General features: G+C 57.1%; 1 protein-coding gene across 2 annotated transcripts; it reads right to left on the reverse strand.

The window, feature by feature from the left end:
* Positions 1-13,530, reverse strand: LOC137143195 (heme-binding protein 1-like). Of its 2 annotated transcripts, none has more exons than XM_067532845.1 (6): positions 13,400-13,530; positions 11,762-11,928; positions 9,060-9,145; positions 4,049-4,190; positions 3,781-3,964; positions 1-1,214 (listed from the first exon to the last, which is right to left on the reverse strand). In XM_067532845.1, exons 2-6 carry the CDS (start codon positions 11,907-11,909, stop codon positions 848-850), a joined length of 927 nt encoding a protein of 308 aa, XP_067388946.1. In that variant the 5' UTR covers positions 11,910-11,928; positions 13,400-13,530; the 3' UTR covers positions 1-847. The 2 variants fall into 2 exon arrangements, with proteins under 2 accessions (XP_067388946.1, XP_067388947.1); XM_067532846.1 differs by lacking the exons at positions 1-1,214; positions 13,400-13,530 and adding exons at positions 1,333-3,146; positions 12,908-13,323.
* Between the last annotated feature and the right edge of the window lie 3,621 nt (positions 13,531-17,151).

The following is a 17,151-nucleotide window of genomic DNA, read 5'->3' on the forward strand; positions in this document are numbered from 1 at the left end:
ATGACATCAGTGCTGTTCCCGCCTACACAAATGCAAGCCAAAGTCAAGGCCCCTGAATGTCCATTCATTCCCTGGCCCTTTTGGGTGCAGAGAGAACCTCACAAAAGTGACCCAAGTGTAACTGGTGCAGAGCCACCTGCCTGAGTCTGCAGAGAGCCTGAGACAGCAGCTCTGAGAGGTGTGAACTGGTGCCTGCATCTCACTCGGCTCCAGACTTCCCCCTGGGGAATCAGGCATTTCCCCACCCCCAAGATATCCCTGAATTCAGCATTTCACCCTCAAATCTGTTTCCATGCATGAGGTGCTGGCCCTTTGCTTCCCCCCTCCCTGCCCTTCTGGGACCAGCCCACAGCCACTTCTTGCTCCCCAGCTTCTCCCCAAGCAGAGTCAACTGGATCCTAGCCCATGCTCCCTGTGCAACTCCATGGGACCAGACAGCAGGGGGCCAAGGAGCCAGAGCTGGGATTTGGCTTGAAGCCAGGGAATAGGGTGGCCTAGCTGTGATGGCTGCTTGGAGAACAGCTCAGCAACTGCAATGTGCACAGGTGGGGAGATGAGCCCCTGGAGCCAGTCCCAGGGTCACCCTTCTCTGGGACATTGGAGGGGGGGGGGCTCAGAGCCAGATGTCTCGACCACAGCAGGAGAGCCAAGGCCTGGGGAGGGGAGGTGGAGTGCAGACACCCCCACACTCTGCTACTATGACAGGAACTGGGGATTTTAACCTCAGGGGAGGGCTGGCAGCTGATTGTAAGAGTAAGTGACGAGTGCAGCCGGGTGCTACTGGATGTAGTGGGACAGGCAGGTCTAGGCTCACCCAGGATGAACAGTCCTCCCGCTCTCCCCCCCTTCACTCAGGAGGAACCGCACAGGACATAACAGAAACGGGTGAGGTCAGAGGTTGAAAATCAAGGCCCCAGATGGGGACAACATGAAGAGACCCCCGGCTGCACTCACTGCTCCTGAGACATCCAAGGAGGCAGCGGGCACTGTGAGAGTGGTGAGTGGAAGGGGCGCAGAGCACCCCCACCCAGTGTTGTCCTGGGGGATGGATGGCCACCTTGGCAGAGCCAGGAGCTCCTCCTGCATCTTTGAGGGCCGCCGATAGTGTGCACCAGATCAGGAGGTGCGGGGAGAAGGGCAGCGAGTCTAAGCAATTCTGGAGGGGCTGAAACATGATGCATTCCACATAGATGTGGCCCAGGTTCTCCTTCTCCCTGCAAAACGGAGGAGGGTGGGGAGCTTATGCAGTGCACCAGATCCCCCCCATACCCATGGCTCTGTGGAGAAGGCAGGCTGGCTGGAACCAGAGCGGAGTACAGACTGGCCCCAACATTCCTCCTCTACTGCTAGCCACAGGTCCCAGCACTTGCTCTCTGGGTGGCCATGGGGGCGAGGAAGCAGATGAAGCACAAGCACAAACAGCTCAGGCGGTGTGTGGGGTAGTTGGGTGGCCCATGGGGCAGGGCCCTGACAGGTTCCAGAGCCAGGGGCAGAATGGGCAGCGAGCACCCACCCACACAGCCTGCTGCAGGGAAGTCAGAGCCCAGGCTGCCCTTACCTCTTGGAGCACAGGGCAGGGGACACGGTGCAGCCCAACAGGCTATGGGGTCCCTCTATCCCTAGTCCAGGGCTTTGAATCTGGTGGCACCAGCCAGGCCCATCCTCTGCAGCAGGTGCGGCGACTCTCTACACCCAGGAGCAAGCAGCAGAGGGCAAAGCAGCCGGCTGGGTGCAGGCGGGCGCCAGTACTAACAGCTGGCTCTGACAGGGCAGTGGGTTAAACACTGGGCAGGAATGGGCTAACAGCGCCAGGCAGCCCGGCTTCTATGGGCACTGCCCACAACCGCTCTTCCAAAGGGGAAACACCCCCTGCAGCTGATCACTGGGAGTGGGCTGCAGCCAGCAGATATGCCAGCTTGATGTGAGCAGGCAGGCTACAGGACTTTCTGGGAGCCACATGCTGCTGATGCCATCCTCAGCTGCCCTGGCCCTCGTCAGGGCACCGCGTGGACGCCACCAGCCCACGAGCCGCCCCGGCCCTTGTCCAGACACAGCGTGGATGCCCCCAGCCCACAAGCTGCCACACATGGTGGTTTGAGCTGGATTTTATTTCAGGTTAGCACTGCCAGCCTCCCCCAGCAGCACTCATGAGTGTGAAACCAACCAATCAATGCACAACACAACACACAGTGGCAGCTGCTGCCACGAGCAGCTTCCCACAGGCCCTGCCCATCTCCGCTCACCCCACGCCCAAGGGCACCGATTCAGCCGCAGCACGGTGGGAGCTGACAAAGGGGGAGGGGCTGCCAGCAGCAGGCAGGCGGCCCCCTGAGTCCTACAAGATCCCGGCTTTGCTCAAGGTTACCCCCAGCCTCTGGGCCTAGGCACATGCGCACACAGCTCTGCTCAGAGCCAGGTGAGGCCCCAGCCCAGGCTCCAGGCGCTCGCTGCAGGACAGACCCTCCCCGCTGCCAGCAAAGGGGATCAGCAGGCAAGACATGGAGCAATGCTCCCACAGCAGGCACTGAGGACAGACCCACCATCGCCCAGGGGCCTCTTCCAACCACAGCCACATGCCTGGACAGCAGTGCCAGGCCTCGCTCTGTAAACTCCAGTCGGGACCGACCCCTAGAGCCTGACCTGCACCCTGCCCGGCCAGCCCGCCCCGTGCGCCCAGACGCACACCCCACCTGGGCACAGACACGCAGGGCCACCCAGGTACCCGCGGCCCTGCCTCGTGCTCTACGCCACACTACCACTGCAGGCATGGGGGGGACCTCAGCCAGCAGCTGGGCACAGGCTTGTTTTCCCATGGCTGGGCGCAGAACAGATCTCCTCCTGGCACCTGGGGCGGCGGCACCCTTCTACGGCATCCAGTGCGTCAGGCTGTGCATTCATCTCCTTCAGCCAGAACTGCCATCTAAACCGGTTCCTGGCACGGCGAGGACGGCCACCATGGGGCTGTGCCGCCTCACTCTGCCCGCCGGATGAACCAGATCTCGTTGCGCCGCTGCGGGATGCTGGGGTTCTCGTAGGCAGCCACCATGTAGGTTTCACGGAGCACGGTGTCCGTGGAGCCCAGCAGCTCCCAGAGGAGGCGGATCTCCCGGAGGATCGTCTCCTCCGTCGTCACCCCATAAAAGACCCTGGAAGAAAGGGAGCAGCCACATCTGCCAGAGAACAGTCACCCAGCCATTTCCCCCACTCACCCAACCCCTAGTGCTGTCAGTGCTCCTCCCCTCCCCTCGACAGAGCCGCCAGCTTTCCTGCCCCTCCGCACTCAGAATGGCCAGGCTCCTTCCTAGCTCCCAAATCCACCAGCGTGCTGACCCCTTCTCTTCTCCCGTCACTGGCACTCCTACCCCCCGCAGAGCCACAGATGCCCGTACCCACCCCCCAACTCTCAGATCCACTAGCGCTCGCATACCTCCAGCTTTCCTCCCCGCATCCCCACACACAGAGCTGCCAGCTCTCCCCCCACTTCCCAGCGACTGGGCACTGCTACTCCTCGCCCCAGCACACACCCAGCTGGCTCAATAGTCTCGTCGTCCCTTCACCTGCTGCCAGGGAGGCCGTGGCTAGCGCAGGCAGTGCCCACTGCGTGGGAGGCTGATGTGAGGATGTCCCCCTCCAGGGAGCTGCCGTTCCCTCATCCCTTGGTTCTGTTCTCCCCACTTCCCCTGCTGGGCTCAGGAAACTTTCCTCTTTCCCTCCCCAGCCTGCAGCCATGCCCCTGGCTCGGCACTGCCCACGGGGAGTGAGGAGGGGAGCAGGGCTCACCTGGCGATGACCCGGAGCGGCTGCCTCTCCATGATGCGGATCTCGGGGTCCGCAGGGAGAGGGGGGTTCAGCTGGAACTCCCCTGGCAGGTAATAGGCAGTGGTGACGTCCCGCAGCAGCTCAGCACCCCCCTCACTCAGGTGGATCTCATTCACCACAGGCACCGTCATCCCCAGGTAGCGGCCTAGAGGGAGGCAGGCATATGCTGGCAGTGAGAGGGCACCTTAGGGTCGGTGCCAGCCCCTACCCGTCCCCCGCCCACACACACCTGTGGAGTTCTCCTTGCAAATGTAGCGCATGAGTTTCATGAAGCCCATGGAGATGCTCTGTTCGTACATCGGCTCTCCCTGGGTGATGCACGCCCACTTTCCTGCTGGGTACAGCCGCTCCTCATATGCCACCTCTTCACACTGAAACAGGCGGAAGGCGAGCCAGTCAAAGCCAAGAGCAGGGCAGGAGGCTGCACGCTGCCAGCACGCCTGCAGCCAAGCAGAGAGCACTGCCGCTGCCTGCCCACTGTGGCCAGCCATGAGGCGGGAGAGAGGGGGCCAGAAAGCTGTCTCTGCACAGTCATGCCTGCAGGAACCAGGCACCTGTACCACGAGCTTCTGAACTCATCTGCGGGGGCCTGTGCCCTTCCCTGGCTGGGCAGGGATCTGAGGGGAGCGTCCCAAACCATCCTCCAGTTCTGCCACACACAGCTCTGAGGGGCAGATTTGAGCTTCTGACCTTCTCATGCCCAGGGGCGCGATCCTCACCCCTCCTCCAGGAGCCATGTGCACAAAGGGCGGCTCCCTGTATGACTGCACTTGTCAGGACAAGGCAAAGGAGGCTGGATCCTGCACTGCCACGCCTGGACCACACCCCTGGGGACAGGCTGATCTGAGCCATGCAGGCAGCATCTCCTCCAGTGTGATGGCCTGGCACAGACTGGAGTCATGGTCTCACACGGCCCAGCCTCACGGGGCCTCTGCTTGTTATCTGTCAGGCTGTCCTTTGTTCCACCTTCCCAACGGTCAAAGCCCAGATGCAGATGCCCTGATGGTGTGCCAAGATGTTGAAACTGCCAGGCACTTGGGGAAACCCTGGGTGCAATAGAAAGGCCAAGGGCAGGATGTGGGTTTACTGGCAGACCCAGAGATACAGTCAGCGAGGCAGCCGACTCAGACACAAAAGGAGAGGCGTCTTTCCAGACTGGTTGTCACGCTTGCTGCTTCTCTCTCTAATGGGCAGCACCTGCAGGCAGAAGGAAGAGGGCCACGGGGATACTGCAGGTCTGCCGGGAATCAGCAAGAGCTCTGCCTCTGGACCTCAGGGGGGTGGCCTGCAGGACGCTGATACAACAGGGCACTAGTATGTCCCAGTCAACGCCAATACCGCTGGGTAGCTGACAGCTCTCAACTGTGGCATGGCTGGGCAGAAAGCTAGCACTAGAGCCAGGCCACTGGTGTCTTTATCCCCGCGTGAGGAGGCGAGAGAGCTTGCCAATGGCCATGGCCGCTCAGTGGCAGCCCATATCCAACCCCCCACTCAGGGAACCGGGACAGCCTGACCATCACCTCCAAGCCAGACTCACCAAGGCGCTGACAGATGACAGGACAGTGCTATTGGATCTGCAGAAAGCTTGGTACGACCTTTAGATACCCTGGCACTGAGGCACAATGCCACCGGCCAAACCTAGCCTTTGCCCAGCCCCCAAGGGCTCCTTGGCACCGGCAGGCCTGGACAGCAGCGTAACAGAAATGCTCTGTGATAAGGCCCTGACAGCTGCAGGGTTTGCTCAGTAATAACCTAGGAGCCTGATCTGTAACTATGGCCTGGTCAGAGCTGACACGGGGGGGAGTGACTCTGCATTGAACCCTGAGCCCTCAAACCTGATCTGTAACTATGGTCTGGACACGGCTGACACGAGGGGGGAGTGACTCTGCATTGAATGCTGAGCCCCCTCCCGTATGAATACATTGATCTAACCCGGACTGGGCCCTGGGATGTTCCGGTAATGCGTGAATTCAATAGGAACTGGATGGGAAGGCAGCACAATGGCTTCTCCCATCGCAATGCCCTGGCACACGCTGGAGAGACAATGGGGGCAGCTGCTCACTTCTGAGAGCCTGGCTCTCCTCTCCAACCTGCTGTAAACCCTGTTTTGCCAGGCTGGGAACTAGAAATCAAAAAGGAGACTGAAGAGGAAAACAGCATGTGGAGGGGGAGGCTCCTGGGTGAGCAGGTGGCAGGCTGTGGAGGGAGTGGGCCTCCCAGGGCTAGTCAGCCTCAGGAAGAACTAGAGACACACCGGGCTGTACGCTTTAGTGTTTGCAATCAGTCCTCTCTGCAGTGCTTTGTTCTAAACAAATGGCACCCCGCATTCAGGAAACTCCTTGCTCACTAGTTACCGCTGGCCTGGCCCCGGAGGGAACAGGTCAGACCTGCGAAGGCGACCACAGTTGATACACAGGAGGCTGACACCCAGCATCGAGAGGGAGAGAAACACGTTTCCCTGACGAGAGGGAGATGATGGCTGTGCGAAGAGAGGCGCAGTTCCCCAGACATTGGGACAAGCTGCCCACTTGGCACCAGAGCCACTGTAGCAACGCCTTCCTGGCCCAGAAACAGATGCCAGCTGCAGGAGTCCGATGGAGCCTCGAGAACAGGACCCAGGTGGAGCAGATCCCAGGCTAGGTAAAAGCCAAGATGGGGTATGACTCAGAAGCACCAGGACAAGGGCCGGTGCAGTCACTAGGAAACGCCAGAATGGAACCCGAAGTCCCTCCTGCTTCACAGCCATAAAGGCGAGACTCATTTAGCACTCCAGTCTCACACCACGCAGAGCTGGGGACTTCGGGACTTACCGCACAACAGTGCTGGATCCTCGGCAGCTAGCCAGCCTGGGGGGGGCAGGGGACCAGGCCCACTCTGGCAAGGCTTCTGCAGAAGTAACAGACTGGTTGCGTGGAGATTCCAATCCAACAGCAACATCCCCGCCCAGCACAGGCCAGAGGATCACCCCCAGCGATTCCTGCGCGCCCGTCACTTTTGCCTGAGCTAGGGAAGCATCCAGTTGCCACTGAGTGACTCCCAGTGCTGGAATTGTTCCAGCCCTGAATTACCATCCCTGCCAAAAGCCTCTGCCTGCTGTGGAGGCCGTGGGAACTGCCTGTGACGTTCCCTGGCTATTGGACGTCCCTCTGTACGACCGCCATGGCAGTATTTGCTCAAGGGCTCAGCCATGTAGGGAAAATAGCTTCAACCTGCCCCCTTTACCAGCACTGAGCAGCCCATGCAGGCGTCAGTGGCAGCATCCGTGGTGAGATAGACTGTCTGGCATTGCAGGGAGGGGGGAAGCCAGGAAGAAAACTGGACCAAAGAGGTTTTGGGCGGCTAGAGACAGGGAGGGAGGCAGAGACTGGGGGAGCAGAGTAAACCCCAGTGCCCAGACAGGGGGTTGGGGAGAAGCCAGGCCCGAAGGTCTAAGAAAGGAGATCTGCACACAGACATTCACTGGCTGATGGCCCTTTTCCCCAGGGAGGCTCCAGTCCCACTGAGGGGAACAACCACCACTGGGCTGTGGAAAGGCTCATTGGGTCATGGTGGTCGCAGCTCCCCAGGAAGGCTGGCAGGACCTGAATGCACTCAGGCCTGGTGTCCAGGGTGCTGTAGCCCTGGGCCCAGCTTAAGTGTGGGAGAATGGCAGGAGTCCCCCCAGCATGAGGTGGAGGCGCAGGGGCTGTCAGCTATGCGGGGGCACTCGGCAACCAGAGTGCACTCGCCCATGCAGCGGGCCTGAACAGGGACAGCCCAGCCATGCTAGAAATAAGTCAGGCTCCAGCCTGAGCTGCTGATCTCACTCGGCCGGGCTGCTGGCATGAGGAGTGCGCTAGGCCAGGTGCCCGATTCCCAGCATTGGACTCAGGGGGCCCCGAGGAGTCCAGAGACCCCAGTGCTGCTTCTGGTGGCCACTGAGCCACTTTGGTGAGCAACTTCTGCCAGCTGATGAGGCAGGACCCCTGACACCACGCTTGCTTGGCTCAGACTTCGGTGCTGCTTCCGCGGGGCATCGAATCACCTGGGCACTATAGGATCTCCACCGGTACCAGGCCCTCGGGCCCGACTCGCTCAGTCCAGAGGAATGCTGGAATCACAGCACCGCTCAAGCCAAAAGAACCTGGAAAGGGTTAACTTTCTAAATGGGTTCCCTTGAACCTCTGGGCAGCACTGAATGCCAGGGCAGGGGCACGAAGGCAGGGCTGCTGGCAGTGGGCGCCATGCCCCTTTAAGAGATAGCGACTGGGGCACAAGCGAGCCAGGATCAGCCGATTCCCCTGTAAAGTGTAGCAGGGAAAGAGGAGACTGCAGGCAGGGAGAACCCAGCAGGGAAGCTTGGGCGCAGGGCTGATAGAAAACCCCAGCTGGAAGGTTCCTTTTTCTGTTGGGGAGGAGGCAAAGAAGGGTGGCCAGGCCGTGCGCCATCTCCAGCAGCTCACACAGCAGCAGACAGAGCTCAGGGAGGTGGAGAGCTGCGTGGCTGGGAAGAACCATCTCCTCCCCACCCAGGGGGAGGAAGAGATCAAGAAAAGTAAGGCTCTGGGGGATAAACAAGCACAAAGTCGGTGCTGGGTCCTCAGCAGACCCAGCTGGATGCAGGGACCCTGGTGTCCCTTGGGTCGAGCACCGGGCCACTCTAACAAAGGGCTCCCCAAGGTGCCGCAACCCTGGCACTGACTTGTTGACCCAGGCAAATCTGGGGACCTTGGGGCCACATTTGCTAGGCACAGAGCCAGCGTGGCAGTGGCTCTACACATGCTGCTGGACTTCTGCATGTGAAGGCTTAGCTAACTGGACCTTAAAAGCCTCTCTGCTCAGGAGGGGGGTAGGCAGCTTCCGTCCCTGAGGTCCAGAAAAGTGGAGTGACCAGCTGATGGCCTGGCCAGCCCCACTGGGCAGATCCTAACACCAGCAGGGGCGCACCAAGGACGTTGAGCAGGATTCCAGTCTGCTGCGCCCTCAGCGCTCAAAAGGAGCTGAAGGGGGCTGGGGTCACTGCTCCCTCCCCGGAGCCCTAGAGCCTTGCGCTGGGCGGGGTCGGGTGGAGGGAGGGAGGCAGGGAGGGCTGGGGCCATTGCCTGCAAGGCCAGGAACCCCAGGGTGCTGTGTGTCGGGAAGGGGCTCTTCCCTCAGTACAGACACAGGGCCAGTAGGTGACCTCCCTCCCCACCCCTCAAGCTTCCCCTGGCCACAGGCTGCATCTGGGAAATCTGCACGTGCCCAGCGGAAGTCCTCACCTTCTCCTGCTGCAGCAGAGTGACGTAGGGCACCGGCTCGCGCACCTGGCTGTGCTGCGCCATCTGCACAATGGGACCCACCATCTCTGCAAAACCAAAGCGGAGAGGAGAAAAGGGGCCAAGGCGCAAACAAGGGGAGGGACTGGGCTGGGCCTGGCATGGGAGAGGAGCAAAATGCCCAGTTCAGACTAACAGGGCCCACCGAGTCCTAGTGCCAGGTCCTGGAAAGTATCCAATGCTGAACAAACACCTGGCAAGAGACGCTTCCGAAGGGCTGCACCTGCCCCCGAGAAGGGCTTGCCTGGGAGAATGACGATCACAGAGCTGCGGGACTAGTCCACTGCACGCTCCCCTTCACCTCAGGCAGCTGCTCCTGGGACACACCCCAGCACCGGGCCTGTTCAGACTAGCAGCCGTTTGGGGAAGGAATCCGTGCTCCATTTCTGCTTGCAGAACACCAGGCCCATGGTCAGCACTATTCAGTAACAATAGCTCTGCCTCATTAATGCCAGACTATTGGGCCGACGCATGCTCTGGGTATCACAGCTGTAAGCATGCGGGGGTGGAAATCTCCACAGCAGAGCATGCCCCATGCAGCTAGTGAGTCAACACCGACTTTCCATGGCACGCAAGCTCGTTTCTGAGCAAGGGTACGACTGATTTCGCCTTTATTCTCAGATCTTATAAAGGCCGTTGACAGTCGCTGCATTAAACAGCGTTTATGGGTCAAAGCAGAGGTCAATGGCCATAGGCGGAATGTACCCAGGTCATTACGCGAGTGTGGATTACCTGACGGGAAGGAAGAAACAACCAAGGTTGACAAAGCGTGTGTGGGTGGGGTGCTTCCACATGACACCCCCCGTCTGTAAATAACATCAGCCCCCCTGAAACATTCACCACGAGCCTGTTTGCCAAAGGATTACTGGACATGGGCATGTCACTTATTTCTAAAAGGAGCCAGTGGCTCGTTGTGAACCAGCAGAACAGTTCTGCTCTGACCCCCTGCTCTCCCCACGGACTGGAAGGCTGGTGGGGACTAAATCATTTCTCTGAGGGCTCTCGCTGTTGGAGACACTCGGCACTGTGGACTCAGCTCTGGCTTCCACGCAGGCCACATCTGTGCTACAAAATGAAATCGACCTAACTCACGTCGGCATGCGGCCGCCACAGCAACTGCATTGCTTGTGCATGTCTGCACCTCCTCACCAGGAGCTTGCACCGATCGGTCGTATTGTCAGGGAGGGGCATTGGGGGATGTCTCCTGAAAGCTAGCAATAGATGATGTGGGCAAAGCGGTGTCTCCAATGACACTGCATTGACCTAACTGCATGGCCACTGACTCCACGCCTCTCGTGGAGGTGGAATTATTAAGTCAGCGGGAGTGAAACGTTAGGCTAGACACCTACAGAGGCAGGTCAATGCAAGCTGCCTTGCATTGACCTAACTCTGTCATGTAGACTTGGGCTCAGATGTAGCAGTTAAGAGCCGGAGTTGTTTGTTTGTTTGAACTGGTCACTGAGAGTCAGGGCCTACCAGGTCTATCTTTTGAACCCAAACTGAATTCAAACACCGTGATGTCAAAACCAATAACTCCTTAGTGCTTCCCCCACACAGCATCCTGCATCAGAGCAGCTCAGGGAGTCTGCAGCAGAAGGGGCTGGAAGTGGAGAGAAGGAAAGGGCCTTTCCACAAGTCCCACAACACAGCAGTGGCAGGGCCAGTTACGAAACCAGGAACCGCGACACCCAGCTCCACTGTTGGGAACCAGGACATAGCCTAATGGTTAGAGTCAAAGTCATGCCAAGGGTCTGAAGCAAGGCACAGGGGCAGGACCAGAGATGGGGCAAGGATCAGGAAGAAAGCAGGAGTAAGGCTGGGACTGGGACAGGAACCAGGTAGGAGCAGGGCAGGAGATCGCAGGAGACAGGCAAGGAACGGGGTCCGATGCATCAGCAAGAGAGAGTTTACACAGCCACCCGGACCCCGCTCCTTCAGTCTGCATCAAGCCCTGTTGCTGATCTGCTCCCTGCCTAGTTTTTGTCCCCACTACCAGTTCCTGCCTTACTGATGCCCCTGGCTCTCTTCCCTGTCCCCTATGCTTTCACTCCTGATCACTGGCTCTGAACCCAGCTCTGACTCTTGGCTTGACTCCTGTTCTGCCCATTAGCCAAGACCACCGACATCCTGGTTCGTAACAGTTGCTCAGGCAACCCACCCAGCTCACTCCTTGGTTGAAATAATGGGTGCAAGCCAATCAGGCGACCCAGGCCATGCATGTCCCCATAGGACTTCCTGGGGCGCCTGAGCTGCCAAGATTAGCAAGGTGCTGCTTCCATCAAGGGAGTGTCCGAGACTTAGGGCCCCCAAAGTCCCAGGTTCTAGACCCGCTGAAACCAAGGGCCTGCGCTTTCAGCTCCTTGCACGCATGCTCCATCTGTCTGGCCACAGAAGTTCCATCAACACTGCCCAGTCCTGTAAAGGAGCTACTAGTTTCATGTTGCCCAGGCCACAGGGTTTGGAGCCCTGCAGACCATACACTTGGCCCTGGAGGGCCATCTCCTCATGGTGGGGCAGTCAGAAACCGCTGCAGCAAAGAGCTGCACAGAGATGCTGGTGACCTCCACAAGGGCTTCCCTTTGAGGTACTACATGCGTTGGCGTTTCTAAGTCTGTGGGTGGGGCAAGAACTCAGCCTCGGCTCACCTCGAGGAAGGGTCACTTGGTGGGTGCTGGCCACTGTCTCCCAGTGAGAGAATAGCCTGTTCTGTTCTTCCCCATCCATTGGCTCCTCATCTTCATCCAGAGGCTCGTCATCCAATCCACCGAGGTCCTCCAGGGTAATGCGAGCCATGCCACCACCACAACTCCTGCTGCAGGGGGGAGCAAAGCAAAAAGCAGAGCACTTCAGAGAGGAGCTGGGGGCACAGCTGGCAGCTCCCACCCTGCCACAAGGGGAGCAGCGTGTGCTCTAGAGGCCAGGGAACTGCAGGCTTGGAGACTGTATTTGCCAACACAAACAAATCTGGGGCAGGGTCTGGAAGAGCCACCGATGCAGCTCAAGCATGACTCTGTTCTCCTCCCCACTCCTCCATTCAATCCCCGAGATGCTGACGAGCAGGTGGGATGCAGGAGGAGTGGAAATGGTGCAGACAGGGCCGGTGACTTTCTGGCTGGCAGGGGCCCGGGAGGATGGCGAACTAAGGTCTCCATATTGACACAGCCCACTTGAGCCCCAGAGATGTGATCAGAATGCAGAAGTCCCGAGTCTATAGCTGCTCAGATGCTTGTCTTTCCAGCAGAGAAGCATCAGAGCGCACCTCCTACACTGTAGATTTTCCTTCCCCATGCTCCCGTGGGGCAGAGGGTGGCTCCCCATTGAACAGATGGGACACTGAGGCAGAGTGACTGGCCCAAAGCCATGGAGTGAGCCCATCTCCAGGCTCCAGCTCCCCTCCTGCAATGGGGATTAAGGCTCAGTGCAGTGGCCCAGAAACAAACGCTAAATATTTAGACATTTGGACTAATGAAATCATAGCACCAGGTTTCGAAGGCCAACTCTTTTCAAACAAGCAGCCCCAGGCACTTCCAACCACGAATAGCTTGTATTCATCAGCCATCTTTGTAAAGCAACCCGAGACCGACACCAACCAGCACTGTCTCTAGGGAGAGCATCGGCTGCCGGGCCCCGGCCCGGGGGCAGGGACTGGGCAAGCCACGGACACTGCCCAGCCGGGCGGGTTCCCACTGCTCTGCCGGGGAGCTGAGCACGTGCAATGAACGTCCCGGTATTTCAGCGGCACCAGGGTCCGGCCAGTCTGGCCACGGGGGATGTGATCGCATGGCACGAACCTGCCCTGCGGAGAGGGACGTGTCTCTGTCTGTCTCTGTGTGTGTGTGGCGGGGCGGCTCAGCCCCAGGCCCCCCTCTCCTGGCCGCCAGCCCGGCTCCAGACACCGGTCGAGTCCCGCCAGCCGCGGCTCCCGAAGGCGCTGTAAGAAATTCTTCCTTGCCCAGCCCAGCCCAGCCCAGCCGCAGGGTGCGCACGGCCCCGGCTGGCTCACGGCCGCCGCGGGACTCCGGCTGCCTGCCTTGCCCGTGTTCACGGCCCGGCCCCGGCGCACCGCAGCGGGGAGTTCCGCAGGCCGAGCCTGCCTGGGGCCGCGGAGAGCAGCTGAGCCGAGCCCGCCCCCGCTGCCACCGGCTCGGCTCGACCCGGCCCCGGCCCGCAGAACGGGAGGGGGCCCACGAGACCGGGGCTCCGCTGGGGTCAGGGGTCACAGGTCACCGGGCGGGGCAGGACTCAGGATCCGGCGCTGGTCGGGGAGGGGGGGAGCCCCTTACCTTGCACTTCCTGCTCCGTGCGCCCCCGTGGGTGACCCGGCCCGGAACCGGAAATTCCCCTGGGTGAGGTCACCGGCCCGGAAATCCGGTGACGCTTCTCGCGTCCTGACCTAACCCCTACCACAGACTGCGAAGGGCGACACCGGAAGCCAAGTGGATGCTTCCGGTCCCGCCCACACCCGACGGCGCGAGCCCGAGGGGCGTGGCCCAGGTGAGGGGCGGGGCTCCCGGAGCTGTGTTTTGCGGGTCCAGCCCCTGAGGGCTGCTCTCCTCCCAACCCGCTGTCCTGGCCCAGCCCTATAGGGCGGCGCCCGCTGCCCCAGCCCCACACTGGCTGGCAGAGCCCCAGGACAGCAGCTACCACAGCTAAGGGCTCCGGAGAGCCTGGGCAGAGGCCGGGCTGAGCTAGCCGGTGCCCTGGGCCAGGCTGGCCACTGGACAGACCCCCCCACTAGCTGGACTGGGATGATGAGCCTCCCCAGGGGGTTGGCCATGCTAATTAGAGCAGAGCAATGCAGGTCATTAGGGTCACAATGTCAGCCTACCTCATGACCAAAACTCGTGAGTCAGGCCCAAAAGATTCCCAGAGTGGTTTCCAAGGCATGAGATTTTGAAACAAATTACCCCTATGGGGCCTTCACATTTGTCTTCTGCTCACTGAGCCTTTAGGTCACATTGTCGAGCTTTTGTTCCACAGCCACAAGGGCCGGACATGTCCCTCTTTTGAATAGAGGAAGCGGAGCTGCTCCTCTATGTCCATGATTCTAGGAGCCAGAGCTTTGTAAAAAACACCATAAGATGCAATAAAAACAGTTGGCGACACAGCGTGCTGATGCCTGTGTCAGTCGCTGAGGTGTCCCGCGGGATTGAGCTGGTGCAGAGACCTGAGGAAACCATAATCTATAAACCAACAGCTGCCCCTTCTCTCCTCTCTGACCAGCCTATCACATGGCCTTATTAGCACAGGTGGTGCCATGGCAGCCACTCTATCCCAGTGCACCCCTGCCCCTCCAAGTCTAGCTACATCACTTGTGCAATGCACATTTTTCCCTTTGTAATGGCTCATTGAGCTGACCAGTACAGTGGGAGGCTGTCCAAGTCACAGAGTTAGTCATTTATCCTTTAGTTCAGTCCTGTGTGTATTTGGAGCCAGCTGCCTTGGCTACACAGGAAGTTTGTTTGTCTAAATGTGAATTTAAACAAATCCAATTATACTGCTCTAATGGCCACAGAGGGGAGTTATACTGAGATAACTATAGTGATAGCATTACTAGGCTGGTAAATTTCCCCATGTAGCTCAGAGAGGAAGAGAGAAGGAAGACATTGGAGCCAAAAGCCGGTCAGCACAGGGAAGAGAATGTCCACATTGCGACTAAGACTCTGGTACAGTTTGGTAGCAATGACACAGTGAGGTGTAGAGTGTAGTCGAGAATTAGATTGCCAGGAAGAATAGTGATAAGGCCCTATGTGAGAATGAGCATCAGAAGAGGAGGAGTTGGAACAAATTGATGTTAAAAAGCAACAAAGTCCCAGACCCTGTTGGTCCAGCTAGGAATAGAATAATAGATTAGGGTTTGAAGGGACCTCAGGAGGTCACCTAGTCCAACCCTCTGCTCAAAGCAGGACCAACTCCAATAAATCATCTGTTAAATCATAGGAGTTCTGAAGGTGCTAAAAAAGGACTGGCTGAGTTGGTAACAAAGATATCAATCACTAATTAAAATCAGCTACTATGTCAGAGAGTGCAAGGGTAGATAACTTTATGCTTATATTTTAAAAATGTCCATCTTTTTCACAGAGACAAAGTGGGTGAAGAAGAGCTCTGTGACACTCGAAAGCTTGTCTCTTCCATCTCACCCACCTTGTCTTTCTCATAGCCTACGACCAACATGGCTACAATAACAACGCTGAAAATACCCTTTTAACCTGAGTTTAACTAAAAAGGCTTGTGGGGTGAGCCAGGGAAGTACAGATCCATGAACCTGGCTACAGTACCAGCTGAACTGTATAAAACAATAGTTAAAAACTGAATTATAAACCTGCTAGATGAAGGGAATTTAATGGGAACTAACTACCACAACTTCTGAAAAGGGAATTCGTGCATCACTAAGCTAGGAGAATTCTTTGAGCATGTCAGCAAAATAGCAGATACACTGTCTGGCATAATTTACTAAAAGCCTTTGATAAAGTCTCTCACAAAAGTTTACTAGCAAAACTAAGTAGCTCTGGGATGAGAGACAAAGAAAAGTAAGAATAGCTGAAAGTTGCAGTAGGGTGCCATGAGGTGCTGTACTACAGCCAGTTGTTTCATATATTTATTAGTGCTCTAGCCAGGAGAGTGAGCAGTGAAGTAGCAAAATGTGCAGATGACACAAAGTTATTTAGGTTAGTTAGAACTAGAGAGAACTGTGAGGAGCTTCAGAGAGAACTAACCCAGGTAAGAGAATGGGCAGCATGATGGCAAATGAACTTCAGTGTTGAAAAATGCAAAGTAATAAATACAGAAGGGAATAATTTGAGCTATTCATACATGCTACTGGATTCTAAATGAACTGTATTAATTCAGGAAACAAACCTAGGCATCTCTGTGAGCCGCTCAATGGAGATCTCTGCTCAGTGGGAAGCTGTGTCAAATAAGCAAGTGATACATAAGGAATGAGATGGAGAATAATATAATGTTATAATAATGCCACGTCACAAACCACCATGACAGCCTCACTGGATACTGTGTGCAGGACAGGGCACCCCATTTCATACAGGGTATTGCAGAATTAGAGGGGTTCAGAAAAGGGTGATGCATGATGCATAATTAGCCTGTGGAACTCACATGTGGAACTCACTGTCACATGATGTTGTTAAATCCCAGAGTTTGGCAGCATTCATGAAAGGCGTGGACATTCACTGGGTAACAATAATATGCAGGGTTATAATAATAAATACTGAAAACAAATGGGAGTTTTGGAAGGAATAGAAACCTCTAACTGATGGGGTTAGGAGGAAACTGTCCCTGGGGCAGAGTATTCTACAACAGCCACTGTCAGAGACAGGATACTAGACTAGACGGACTGTAGTACTGCATGATAAATTTCCTATGTAACTCTCCAACCTGCAACTGGGGAGTTCAAGGATGGAAAGCTGGAGAAGCCACCAGGCGTTTCACCTCCAGCAGCTCCCCTGTATTTAACACAGCAGCAGAGAGCCAGGGATCTGCATGCAGCCAGGGGTTGGTGTGAGACCAAACCTTCCTCTCCCATTGGCAGCATGGATGCCAGGGTGCCAGCTGAGTCTGAAGGCAGGCCAAGCCAGGTGTCTGTCTCCGGCACCTGGGGTGAGTCAGCTCAGAAGAGGATGTGGGGTCTTGAGGCTAAACAGGCCTGGGTATTAGGAGTGGAGTTGGGCGACATTTTTTGCACAAAACTTTTTTTTAAAACAAAAAATGCATGTTCGGAGCGACCAAAACATTTCACTAATTTATGTCTAATTTGCCAAATTGGTTCATCCAGAAAATTCAGGAACCATCAAAATGTTTTGATTCAAAAAACCTTTTTGATTCAAGTTCTACTTTCATTTCATTTCATTTCATTTTTTTTAAAAAAGATAAACCCTCTTAAACAAAACCACAATGTTCTGTTTGACCCAACAAACCTTTTTTTTTGGTTCAGCCACTGACCTCCAAGGTTAGGAGCAGTTGTCCATGTCTGGAAGAGTGCAACCATCCCTCCCTCCCCAACGGCTTTGAGGCTCTCACCACA

Source organism: Emydura macquarii, unplaced genomic scaffold, assembly GCF_026122565.2.
Source record: "Emydura macquarii macquarii isolate MOO-44397 ecotype Brisbane River unplaced genomic scaffold, CSIRO-AGI_Emac_v2 contig_3305, whole genome shotgun sequence".
Taxonomy (NCBI): domain Eukaryota; kingdom Metazoa; phylum Chordata; order Testudines; family Chelidae; genus Emydura; species Emydura macquarii.

Excerpts from the sequence above, each read along its gene's own strand:
- LOC137143195 (XM_067532845.1), bottom strand. The coding sequence starts at position 11,909 with ATGGCTCGCATTACCCTGGAGGACCTCGGTGGATTGGATGACGAGCCT. Across the intron at positions 9,146-11,761 it reads CCAAGTGACCCTTCCTCGAG|AGATGGTGGGTCCCATTGTG; the intron begins GTGAGCCGAGGC and ends TTGGTTTTGCAG. Across the intron at positions 4,191-9,059 it reads CTCTGCTGCAGCAGGAGAAG|TGTGAAGAGGTGGCATATGA; the intron begins GTGAGGACTTCC and ends CGCCTGTTTCAG.